Below are 13,920 nucleotides of genomic sequence, written 5' to 3' on the forward strand. Positions count from 1 at the left end.
CGCTAGATGTCGCTAAAAGTTACACACTGTAGCTTTAAGGCAGATGTTAGATTTGAATTTCCTTTATGAACCTTAATAAATGTGTTAAATGAAAATATTGTTTTCTGTGAAGTAATTACAGCAGTACAAACATTTAACTCTTATCTCCTGCTCTTAAAAAATGTGAAAATATTTTTGCACCTTTTCAAATAGATATGCATCACTTATCAAAGGTGCACAATGATATTTCGTTTTAGACTAAATTTACCTCGTTATATCAATCATTGGTATACTGGTCAAAAGTATACTGCCTACTTGCTGAAGGACATTTCACTTATTTTTGCATCATAAAAGGTCTCTGTCACTTCCTATAAAACTTAGTGAACTTAGTGGCCCTAAATAGAACGCACTGATTTGTATCAGCTGGTACTTGATGAAACGGCAGATGGAGACAGCTGTAGTAAATCTAATTAAACAGATTTCACTGCTTAACATCAGTGTTAAATGGCATGTAACTAAATTGACACATCCATCTCCTCTTTTCCAGCTTAAACGCACCCACAGACACAGTGTGATATATAAGGCTTTGTGTGGAATTTATTGAGTGCACTGAGATGAATCCACTTAGCTCACAATCAAAGAATCAATTCGGTGCTGTGGGAAACGTTACTGAATCTATAACTGAATGAGGAAGGCCTTTGTTAGAACTGCCATTCGAGGTGTTTGTTTATTTTTTCCTTTACATATGAATTTGATCTGAGAAAAGGACAAATAACTTAGGAAATATGTATTTTTTCCCAGCCAGTGTTTACATTTCAATCATTAATTGCATTTTCAATATAATCTCAATTTAGCAAAATTATATTTTCAAATCACAGAGGTATTGATTTTTAATCAGACTATGTTTAACAAGAACAGGACACAAATTTCCCCCTCCAGCCCTTTGGGTGGGTAAAATTTAAATTGGTGGAGGGTGGTTAAATGCTTGAAGTGGGTTTTTCGCCACTCAGAAAGCTAGAGAGAGTTGCAGCTAGCTCATAGATGCATGCATGCAAGTGGAAGTAAACACATTTTCACATGGTTACAGTAAAGTCGTGTAACAATGGACTCTAGAGCAGCAAGCTTTCAGAAACCGAAAGCCTGGGGTGAAACATCTTCAGGCTTGGGGTTATTGTAAAGGAAAATCGAAATAAAGTGGCAATTTAGAATTTTTTGTCCTAGTTCGTATCAGTGGCAATTTCTCACTGAATTCTGGGGAGGCTAAACATCCGTCGAACGCGATCTCCCCTCCCCTCTGGAGCAGCAGGGCGCTTCTATCAGCCTGATTTTTCCCTGTAGAGGATTGAGCCTCGGCTCATTGACGTAAGCAATAAGAAAGCAGAATCCTGATTGGTTAACACACCAGAATATGTTACGTCCGGTGGGGCTAAACCTCTTAGGAGGTCTATGGAGCAGGTGCGGGTCCTGAAGCTGGCTGCTCGATGCTGATTGGCAGACATAATTAAGGATTTTTGATTGACAGCGGCCAGACAGCAAGGAGGTTTTCCTCAATAGGGAAAAGTGATCATTCAGTCAGAACAGTCATCTTGTGCTGAACACTTGCCATGGTTCCTGGCGTTAATTATTTCAAAACCCAACAGCTGTTTTCACACGTTGCAGTGATGTGCTTTGTGTGTTTCAACATTTGTTACAGTTACAGATGCAGTACAAGACGTTTGGATTTAATTAACACCATTGAGCCTCCCCTGTTTTAAAGAGCAGCCGCCGCCACTGATTCAGATGTATGGAAAGTCTAAACTGTCTGCTTGGCTAAAAAAGGAAATGTGTCATTCCTCTCCAGGGGTCCTACATTTCATATCTAAGATGATTTAGTAATGGGTTTAGTTACATGAACAGGACTGACAAAAATGGGTAGATGAGCAAAAGGATCAAAAATTAAACAAATTGCTGCACATCATTATCCCAATTGACATACATGAGGCACACATTTTACACAAAGTATATGTTGCAGTGTATATTACTTAAAGGGACAAGGTATGATTATCACTGATGACATCATTGACAGAAAAAGCCAAACCTACAGGTTATTATCGTTTTATCTGCATATCTTAAAAGCTGCAACTACACATTTCTCTGATGATATGTAAACCTGTATCATGAAGCAATAATTCTCAACAATCTTTTGTCATTTGCAGGTTAATTTTGACATTTAAACAAGGAGGTCAGTTGACCTCAAACTCTTACTGTAATGCTGAGAATGACAAGAAAATGGTTTATATGATTTGTGCAACATTCAGTACATTTTGTCCTTCATAGAATCTCAGATAATTTCTTCTATTTTATTTGTTGTAGTCCTCTAAAATGATTTGCTCACAGAGGTAAAAATGCAAAAGTGCTTCTTTGAATGCAAGAGAATGCCCTTACTTCTTAGAACCCCTGATAATTATCTATAAATCATTTAAATCTAGATTTACTAAAAACCCAGTTAAACTCATATGATCAGAGAAAGAAAATATATATTAAATTCAAACAATTATTTAATAATAGTTTCCAACAAAATGGTTGAAGTCATGCTTGCAAAATATTTTAAACTGAATTACTGTATTTTGAAGTGTTTTTTTCCTCATATTTTATCTAATTTAGTTTCGGAGCCTAATAATCTACAAGGGGCTGCACAGTCTCGCAGTGGGTAGCGCTGCTGCCTTGCAGCCTTTCTGCATGGAGTTTGCATGTTCTCCCTGAGCATGCCTGGGTTCTCTCTGGGTACTCCGGCTTCCTCCCACAGTCCAAAAACATGACTTTTAGGTTAAGTGGCTTCTCTAAATTCTCCTTAGGTGTGAGTGTGTAAATGAATGGTTGTTTGTCCTTGTTGTCTCAGATTTGCCCTGCGATGGACTGGCGACCTATCCAGGGTGTGACCTGCCTCTCACCCATTGACAGCTGGACATAGGCACCAGCACTCCTTGTGACCCCAACTGGGATAATTATGACAGAAAATGGATGGATGTATAATCCGCAACTCACGGTTTTCTTGGGATGTTAAAAAGAAGCTTATCTTCCTAAGCTACTTTTGGCTCTAGCCTGAAAATTACTTTCTAGTCAGGAAACACATCGATGTTTGTTTGCGAGGAAAGTAAAATAATAAAAAACCTTGTGGCCTGAACTTGCCCTTATTCACGCCCAGAGGAATAATTAAGAGCTTAAATGAATAGAAACGTGCAAACAAAAGCTAAATCTGAACCCACATTTCCCCCAGCAAAGAAGTTATACTCACAATAACACTGATATAGAGATACAGACACAGATACTGTCATTTTTGAAAAATAACAAGAGGAGAGCGACAGTCTAGATTACAATATCAACCGGTATCATTTGGTCTTTGTCTTTAAATAGCAAATCCTGCATTTTAGCGACCACTCTCTCACACATTCCTGCACCCAGTATAAATATTTAATGGCTGCTCATGGAAGGAGAGCTTGAAAATATGTTTAGTGCTTTTTCTATTTCATCTTATACTTTTGCTCTTAAAAATGGGTCTGTAGAAACAGGTTTTAATTTTATAAAACTGAAATTAGTCCGAAATTTTCCTCAATCAATTTTTGAAAGTCCCCAAACATGCTAGGAGAAGAAATGCAGCAAACATTCATCACCAGATTCTCCCAACTGGTAGTTAAGGAAGCATATTAGGGAGCAGGTTTTCTATAACACATCCTGAAAGTAAATATGGAGTTTGTTTACCTCTACTGGACATTTAAAGGGAATATCCTTCATTCTAATGAAGTGAGAATAAGCTTTTTGACAAACAAATACTACAATACAACTCAATAAAAAAATCAAATAAAATGAATGGGTTAATGGAAAAGTCCCAGTTAAAAATAAAAATAGTTTCTCTTTGCCATTAGGAAGAATATAATACAGCAGTTATCAAACATATTTGATCCTTTCAGTTTATTTAGAAATATTCAACTAATAGATAAACAGAAAAAAATGTATGAGATACTGAATTGTGTGGAAACAAGAATATGCTGTAGATCAACATGACTCTAACAGACTACCAAGTGATACCTAGTGATGGAGTCAGTCAGTCTGTCTGTGAGTCATTGTTGACTTCAGTCTACTAGCAAACTCTTGTTGACCTCTGATCTTTTATTACCTATACTCAATTATATAATGGCAGCAAGAAAATAATGATTCATAATATTTTATGTATATATATATATATATATACTGTATATATATTTGTGTGTGTGTGTGTGTGTGTGTCATGGATGAATTATTGATTATTTAAAGCCCTATTTAAATGTATTCTTTGCCTCCAGGGGAAAATGGGTAATCATTTTGTTTATTTTCCTAATTAAGTCTTACTTAAAATCAAGAGGGCTCAGGAGTTTATAGAGCATGCATTTTTTTTTGTGAATTACACATTTTTTTTACAGCTTGCAAAAAGATTTTGAACGTACATCCAGCGTGTCAAAATATTCAAAAAGCTGCAAACAGAACGCTTTTAAGCCTTTTTGTTAATGCATAGAAAGGAAGTGGAGCATGAAAAGAGAACACAGAGCATTTTTTCTCCTATTTCCTATAATCTTCCTCTTCAATATCTGTCCCACATTTCTCTCTGAATATTTTAGTATTGATGAGCCCATTACTGACAATAACACAGTGCAACATCAGCATCTTTCCTTTGTCTCTCTCTCTCTCTCTTCCTCACACACTAATCAGAGGTCAGGTTACAACTCTGCTCCTGCTGCTGCTAAGCACTTGTGTGCATTTCAGTGTGAGCGTGTTTGCTCAGCAGGGGGCTGGGGAATCTAACTTCCTGGCGTGGTTCCAATAAATGGCAATATTTTCAAAGCTGAAAACAACTCACGCACAAACCCTTCTGGCACACAAATATAAATTATTAGGGTTGATGTGTGTTGGCTGGAAAATTATCCACAATAATAATGACACAAGAGATAAGAAAAACAAGAGGTTTTCTCAAAAAGCCATTAGGAAGCATCCCAAGAGGAGAGGACAGCGCAGCCCGTTAAACATTAACCCTTTCTAACATGGGGGGAATCCTATAACCCACATTCAAGCAATTTAAATTCAGATTTTTTCAATAAGTATCTGAAATAATTGATTACTTTGTGTTTTTTAAAGTGATAATTAGAATGTTTCCTTTAAACAACCAGATTAAATCCAAATATGATAAAGATGTAGTTAAGGTACTTGAATATTGCAATTATACAAGATAAATTGACATTACTGGTACAAATTGTTTGCATAGTACAAAAATTAAAAGAGATATATTTTGATTTGGGTACAGTATTTTTTCCAGATTATAAGCCGTTACTTTTTTCCCATGCTTTGAACTATGCAGTTTATATGAATGTGCAATTATACTGTGAATTTTTCGCCACTGCCAGGAGGTGGAAGTCAAAGTTGGAAATCAAAGAAGAAGGGGACAGAAAAAAATTATCATTAATCTGTACTTTTATGAACCTATAAAGGATCTCCAAATCTGATTTCAAGCTTAACGTCGGAGTCTTCATCAAGGGTATTTAAAAAAATGATTTCAATCGTTGTCCTTGACTAGATCTAGTTCAGATTACCTTTTCCTTTGTAGAATAGTGTAATTATGTCAGCAAACTTGACCAGGCAGGTGTGAAGCTTCTATTTTTAGTAAGTAGTTGCCTTATTTAAATTTCAAAAATGTATAATGGATTTTCAAAAACCATCTTAGTATTTTTACCCATTTAAATGACAAAGCGAAAAAGAGACTATACTGTCTGCTACAGCTCTCTTCCCATATCATATGCATCACATCATGTGCAGCCACTGGACAAAGCTGTGAACAACTGCAAGATAATTACATTTTATAATTTCAAACAGGCTATTTGAAAGCAAGCAGTAAAATGCTAACCTAAGCCCAGCTTTTCAGCTAAGTAGATAATAGAAACGTTTTGTCAGGTCTACTCTGGAGGACATCGGGATCGCCCTGACCTTAAATTGGCCATATCCAACATGGATTGTCTTGGCCTAATAATATTGCATGAACGGTGTTCCCTCAGTGCAAGCAAAGACACAGTCTGTTGAATGTGACATGCAGCCAATAATAAAGCATCTACACGTTTAAATCATCATGTGTGAAGTCTCTTTATGTTTTAAAAATACCCTTACAGTACAATTTTAACCAGACATTAATCTGAAAATCTCCAGGAGTTTGACCATCTTTAAAAACTTTTTCTTAGGTTTATTATTCGGTATATTGATAGACTAGAAGCAGCTCTCTTAATACATACCCAGATCTACAGAACCTTACAGACAGACTTTGTTTAAACACAGGCTGTAAATAAAACAGCTGACAGGAAGCCAACATGCTGTTGGATAGTTACAGAGGTAATGCAAACAAAAGAGAACCTGTCTATATCTAATAACTAGAGCTTTATTAATATTTTTTATGACAAAGTTAGGACTTCAAACTTTAAAGACTTCCTGAATTCAGCAGCAGTAACAATAAATATTGTGGGCTGACCTTTCATGGCTGCTCTCATTTCTCAATGATAGTTCAGGGGCTCCTTACATGTCATCAGCTCTTATGTCTTTTTTACAGGCATCTTACTTCATTTCCTGTTTGACTGATCACTGCCGCTGTGACCAAATCAAAGCAGCTCTAGTCTGAGGGAAACAAGTGAGTACAGCTTCGAATCCAATTGTGCACAGCAAAAAATTGAAATCTAAATAAGTCATTTTTTCTTAAGATAAGCTATTTTTCTTGAATTTCAACACAATTTACATTTAAAATGAGAAGAAATTATTGCATTGTCTTGTTTCAAGTGCATATTACCTAATTATCTTATTTTAAGTGTAAACAGATTCATTCCATTGCCAAATCATCTTATTTACCTACTCAAATTAAGGGTCAATACAGTTAATTTAAGAAAGTTTTACTTATATCTAGATCAATGTTGCAGTGTGTTACAGAGATCACTGACATCCATGTGTTAGATTTATTAATTTCTTTGAATTCTGGTCATTTTCCTGCTGGACTGGGTAAGAAATGTTTGCTGTAAAAGGTTTATTCTTCTACTTGGGACAGGTGAATGATATCCTTTATTCCCTTTGGATTTCCTCAGTTTATTCAAAACCCAACAATAAGTAATGGTAAAGATAGATTAATGTATATCAAAATGATTTCATGCCTTTTTTTTAAACAGATTTGTTCATTTTGATATACAGAGGACTGCACTTCCTCATATGTGACTGCCTTAAAATGTTAACCTCCAAAAATAGGAATCAAGGCAGATGGAATAACTTTTTTTAGCATAGTTCCTGAAAGAAAGTTCCATATTGAAAGTATCTTCAAACTATTTGATCAGCTAGATGGTTGATTTTTCAACCACTCAGCTTAATCAGCAGCAGGAGGATCAATTCAATGACCAATCAATCTCAACAGCGGTCTACTTTATTAACTAACATTAAGAGGAACACAGAGCGTGGCCTTGATATTTAACAGCTCATGTATTTTCTCAGACAGGTATCCCTAGGAGGCCTCCAGACAAACATTAAATTACAACATGAAATCAATAAAGTCAAATTTAGAAACAGCAGTGTTAATGATTACCACCGAGTACATGGAGTGGTTCTTTGATATGATCTCAGCACAAACTAAGTACTTAGCAGGATTGTTATAATATGGCTTTTATTCATTGCAAAAAAATACCTGGAATTATGTAAAAAGGAAGCATTATATTCTCCTTTACATTCTAATTACGAAACACCTGCAATTAGTCCATTTGATGTGAGGGAGCTGTGACTCTGCTCTGAGCCTCCAATAATGACAGTGCTCTGCACTTTGTCACTCAGTCCATCAACCACATTATGAAGCCGTTTGGGTCATAATCTATTTTAAATAGCGATAGGTGAGGGACAGAACAAAGGCAAACTGGCTAACAGAGAACTTTTTATCTCTTGCCTCTCCCAGATAGACTTGCTGAACACTACAGAATCCATCTGTCCATCTCCGTGCCTCTTCATCCTTCCATCACTCTTGAACAGCAAAAAGACACTCAAACACTCTTCACTTGAAGCAGAGCCAGTTCAGAGTACTAGCTCATAGTCTATTGAAGGAAATGTGGATTTATGACTAGAATACATAACATCTCAAGGCCGTAAGTCTCTCTGAGTTATTTAGGTTAAGTAAGATCTCAGATTAAGTTATATCATCATAGAGTCAAATGACCTTATTATGGCTTAGATTCTGAACTGATACAGATACAAAAAATATATCAGATCTAAATACTTTTTATTAAGATTAAGTATATAGATATATAATAGTTGGTTTTACGGTAATTAAATGAAAATTTACAAAAAAGAAACAAAAACCGAGCACATTAGTAATGTATGGGGTGCAAACTGGTTAAAGGAGTACAGGCCACTTGATCCACAGCTTCCACAGCACATGCTATATGAACTAGTTTTTTCTAGAGATATAAAGGGTTGGGGTTCCTACAAGCATTAACATTTATTAATATTGTGTTATTTTTATATAATTTTGCATTGTACCTATGGCTTAAAAGCCAATTAAATGAAGCAAGAGAAACAGAGATACAGTGACCAGAGTTCCCTCTATCTGAAGCATGAAGCAACACAGCCCACCGTGTATGGCACCCTCGCTCGCTTCTGTCAGTGAGCACCAGGGCAGTTGTGGCTACAATGTAGCTTGCCACCATCAGTGTGTGTTTGAATGGGTGAATGGCTGTATGTAGTGTAAAGCACTTTTGTCAAGTCTCCTGATTTGAAAAAGCCTTATATAAGTAAAGGCCATTTACCATTTAAAAACCCTCCCACAGCTCTTGCTGTGCACTGCTGTTCAGCTGACTGAAAGAAAGTTCCTGTACCTTTCCTTACTCACAAGACATATACATATGGCCAAATGGACAGCGGCGTCCCTTTCATGAGTTGTTAGCCTGACTGATTCATTAGGTCATATTAGCTTGTTTTCATTTTTGCTACTTTATAAAAAGCTGAAAAAATGTAAATTGGATTTTAAAGTGACAAAAATTTCTTGAAAGCTACTACTAATTTTATTTTGGATATTTTATATATTATCATTATAGGTGCAGTCAAAAGAATTATCAATGATCTGGTTTAAATAAATGCAATTACATGATGTTAAACATTTTTGGAGGTAATTCTTTACATGTTATGTGGGACTATCCTCTCCATCATATCCAGAGGATTGGTTTTACAAAGCGAGGTAAGAGTGATCATCATTGTTGGATAGATGCTGGACACAGTGCACAAATAGGTCTGCATGGCTATCATCCCAACGGAAGTCTCTTCTAAAGAGGATGCATAAAAAAGCCTAAATACACTTTGCTGAAGATAATCATTCCAAAGACATTGATAAATTGTCCTGTGTGATAAAATCTGTGATAATTGTGTCAGCTGTTGGGTTGCCAGTCAGGAGAGGAGAACCATGACAAGTGTGTCTTACCTTCAGTCAAGCATGGTGGTGGGAGCATCATGCTTTGGGGCTGCATGCATGCTGCCAAAATGTACTTCTGACAAACTAATGGAGAGCACGATTCCCTCCTGGGCAGCAGAACAGCACTCCAACATGATAAAAACCCAGAATACATTTCCTAAACAACCACAACAATCACTGCCTTCCTAAAGAGACTAAGGGTGAAAGTATCGGTCCTGCCTAGCTACTTGCCTCCAGACCTAAACCTCATGGAGCATCTGTAAGGGATCCTTAAACAGAAGGTGAAGGAATGCAAGGTCTCTAACCTCCACCAGAACTCAGAGGCCTAGAGAGTTAAGGCAATACAGGAAAATAACAGTCGACAAACAACATATTGACATTTTGGGAACGTTTTGGACATTTTCACTTTGAAGTTTGTTCACCTAAGCTGCCAGTAGTTTAGTCATTATAAATGTATGCAGAGTTACTCTGATTAGACAGCAAATTTACACTGTCACAGCATCTTTACACTGACTACTTTACATTGTATAAAAGTGCCATATTTTGAGGGCTGACAGTGGGCTGTCAATGATGAGTAAATCATTTTTTTCTTCCACTTTGAGGGATGACCTTACCATTGTGAGACACTGTATAGCTGTTTAACATAAACATGTGTTTGAAACTGTGGCATTAGATACGGTATGCAAGGAAAGAGGAAGTTTTAAGGAAAATTGTGTTAATGTTTGGTATAAATTCCTCGGGTCTCAACATTTCTTTGAAGTATATGTAACAGATTGATACTATTTAGCCTTTATGAGCCTTTTTAAGTCTAACACAGCAATTTTAGCTTTAACCGTAACATGTGATTCATTATAAAGCATGGAATATTTATTTTAGTCAGAAAGAGTGCTGAATTATAGAGGTATAACCCCCTTGCTCTGTGTTAGTGTTGTAAAATGTGTTTTCTCTGAAAAGTCTGCCGGGTTTTATCAAACAGCAATTTCAACCAACTGAATTCAATTAAGAGTGATACATCACTGCAAATGGGTGTGCTCCTGTAGGAGTATTAGGGGAAGAAAAAGAGCCAGTGTTTTAGCAGTGTGATGATTCTGTGTTAGATACAGTGGCGTGATAAGGTGACTAAATTATCTGTGAAGCTTATTACACAGAGACACACTGACAGAGCATTTTACAGCCAGCTGAAACACATGGGGATTCAATCTCACTGTCAGTGGAGGTGATGACACCCAGCAGGTCACACTTACTCACACAACTACACTCAACCTGGATCAATTGCTACCCGGTGTCTGAATCTAAGCGCTTGTGGATGTAAATACCTGAGCAGGTAAGGTGAGTATTCAGACTTACATCTCAGAGGACGGAGGTTGGTTACGGCAGAGGAGCGCGTGTCCGCACGCCTGTCCCATCGCGCATCCTGCCCGGCGCCTCTGTCTCCAACCCGGCTGCAGTCAGTGGGCTGACAGGGAGAAGCAGCCTGATTGTCGATCTGTCGAAAGAGGATATGCGTTTGGATGGGTGGATGATGACTGGGTGTGTGCTTCCTCGCTTTCTCTCTCTGCCTGCCTGCTCAGATCCTCTCCGGCTCTGACAGGCGCGCAGGGATTGGTCGGGACCCGGTAAGTGATATTCGAGCCGCGGTGAGCGAGCTTATAACAGCTGAGCAAAGAGACAGAGAAGCAGTCGTTCAGCACCACATGGACAAATGGAGTCTCAAGATAATCACTCAGACCCAGTCATGGAAATTAAACTGTGCGATAAATATTAAACTTTGAGCTGGCGCCTTTGAACTTTATCTGCACATTTTCCTCTCCGTGTTGCGCACAGACTCTGTGACAAGACCTTGAATTGATCCATCTTACATCCGACAAAGATCTCACCAGCTCAATACAGCAGGGTTTCAATAGAAAGCACATGCAGCTCTCCTCTCCAGAGTGTCAGCCGCAGGACGCTGCAGGTCTCAAGGTCCATCACGCATCTTTTACCATATATGGTGTTTCCACAATTATGAAAACAAACAGTTAGGATTTAAATAGTAAAACTCGACTAAAGATTTGCATGTATTTAATTTAGATGAATTAAGCTAAAAAAAATTGCATTCACAATAAACCTAACATGGAAAAACTTGACACAACAGTTACACCTATTGGGTTGGACCCCTACCATCTTCAGAATTGCCTTAGTTCTACTAACCTGGATTCAGCAGGGTTTGGGAAGCCATTTTTACATGCTTGCATCACAAACTTGCAGTATATTTGTTAGTCTCAACCCAATGCCTCCTAGAAGGGCTCTATTCGATTCTCTGCAGCTTCAGTTCTTACCTGCCAGATGTGGTCTCTGGTATGTTCTGCTGCGAAAGCCCCTCAGCCTATAGGGAATGAGGCGTTTATGGCTTCTGTTGAAGGTAAGCTCTGTATCTACACCCTGAAGCTTTCTCTCTCTGGTTCTTTTTCCTGAAAATTAATGACTCGGGACAAACTCTTTAAATAACACTTCATAAAGTATAAATAACCAGGAGACATGACAACAGATTTGGATAGAAATTGTAATCTTACTAATATCAGAGAAGTTGCTTTGAGTTACAGAAGGCAGCTGCTTACCAACCAAGCTAACTTCTCTTGAAGCAACAGTAAAAGAAGCATTTTATACTCCAGTCTGACACATCATTATGTCATGCACGTTTATAGATGCAGAGACATCCATGGCTCCAGCCATATCACACCTTTACACTTTGTTCTTAGATCAAGAACATCACTTTCATTCCATTCCCCAATCTCCGCCACGTGCAGAATGAAGATTATAACTGTATATAGCCCGACTGTCCTAATTAGATACACTGGGGAAAACATCAGTTCTGACAACCAACAGGCAGATAATATTAAGGTGTAATAAACTCACAGATCATCAATTATAATTATCCTAACACCTACCTTAATAGCATCACATAGTGCCTCAAAATGCTGCCACTTTCATATCAAAACAGTCTTTAATTGGGGATATCAAAAGATATTGCAGTCTAAACAACTCCAGATAAATAACTGAGTGTGAGAAACCCCTTAACCTCAGGTATAAATACTTGAAGTTCTCCAACCAATCTGTCTTGTTCAAAAAAACCTTATTACCTTCTAAGTCTTAAAACTCTTTTTGTCCCAACTTGTCCTTTATTTCCTTTATTTGACCTTCAGCAAGTCGTTTTTTACACATTTAGATGCATTAAACTGCTGCCTTGTGTTTGGCTAAATTATTTTTAGTTTTAACAAAGTAATTGAAGGGGTATAACTACCTAATTTGCCACTGAATGTTGTTCACTCATTATGCAAGAAAATAATAGGCAACCAGAATGTTTGTTGTTTTGTTTTGTTGTTTTGTTTTTGTTTGTTTTTTGTTATACACAGATCTGCTGATTCTTTTGCTCTTCAGAAATTTAAACTTTCTCATCTCATAACTAGCTTGTATTATGCCTTGTTTAGGTACGGTGATGAGTTCTTGTAGGTTTAATGAAAAGATACCGAGGCAAACATCCAAAAACACATAAATACCTAGAATACAAAATCAGCAAACATCAGGGAAAACTAACGTGGGGAGCCAGGGACAAGGAAGCGTCAAAATAACAAGGAACCAGCACTGAAGAACTGCAGAGGGAGCGTATATATCGGAGACAGAACAGAGACTGGGGTAATCAGATGATAAGGAGCAGGTGTGGATGGAGGTGACAAGAAGGGAGCTTGGGGAAAGGAGACAGGCACAAGGGGGCAACAGAGAGTAACTAAAGACTGGCTTAAATATAACACAAAATGGAAAATAAACCAAAGATAAAAAAAAAAAAAAAACAGAATTACATAGATAGTGAAAACTGAAAACTAAAAACTCAAAGTGCCAAAAGGGAAGAACCACAACAGACTGATCTGAAATGTTTTTCTAAATTCTACTCATTGTCTATTGTTTTTAGGCATTACTGGTGAGCTATCGATTGTGTAAGGATCAGCTTAGGTTCCAAAATAAGTAAAAACATAAAAAATAAATAAATAAATGTCAGGGTTGGTTGTGGGTTAGGACCCAAATGCAGAGGCAGAGAGGCTGAGGTGATTTCTTGTGGATTTAATCAAAGGAAACAGTTTAACAAAGGTAGGAATGCAAAAATCCAACTAATAATGAAAAGCAAACCAGAATTATGGAGACATCTGGGGAAACCAAACACTAGGAGCCAGGGAGAGACGAGGTGGGTGGAAAACAGCATGGGAGGACAGCAAAGACAAGGAACCAACAAAGAGTGAGAGCAGAGGGAGAGCATATATAGCTCACAGAGACAAAGGGAGGGCTAACGAGCTGACAAGGAGCAGGTGTGAGAGGAGACAACGAGGGAGCCAAGGGGAAAGGAACACACAGACACACACACACACACACACACACACACACACACACACACACAAGAGGGCAACAGAGGACAACAGAAAAACATGAGAACTAAC

At 37.6% G+C, this 13,920-nt stretch overlaps 1 protein-coding gene across 1 annotated transcript in view; it reads right to left on the reverse strand.

The window, feature by feature from the left end:
* pde2a (phosphodiesterase 2A) overlaps nucleotides 1-10,982 on the reverse strand; it is a 236,914-nt gene extending 225,932 nt beyond the window's left edge. Inside the window, exon 1 of the mRNA XM_015398005.1 lies at nucleotides 10,802-10,982. Within this exon, the coding sequence (XP_015253491.1) occupies nucleotides 10,802-10,860 (59 nt within the window). The 5' untranslated portion in view covers nucleotides 10,861-10,982. The remainder of the gene's footprint in view (nucleotides 1-10,801) is intronic.
* Nucleotides 10,983-13,920: the final 2,938 nt, after the last annotated feature.

The sequence above is a fragment of the Cyprinodon variegatus genome, unplaced genomic scaffold (genome assembly GCF_000732505.1).
Source record: "Cyprinodon variegatus isolate N-32 unplaced genomic scaffold, C_variegatus-1.0 Scaffold903, whole genome shotgun sequence".
Taxonomy (NCBI): domain Eukaryota; kingdom Metazoa; phylum Chordata; class Actinopteri; order Cyprinodontiformes; family Cyprinodontidae; genus Cyprinodon; species Cyprinodon variegatus.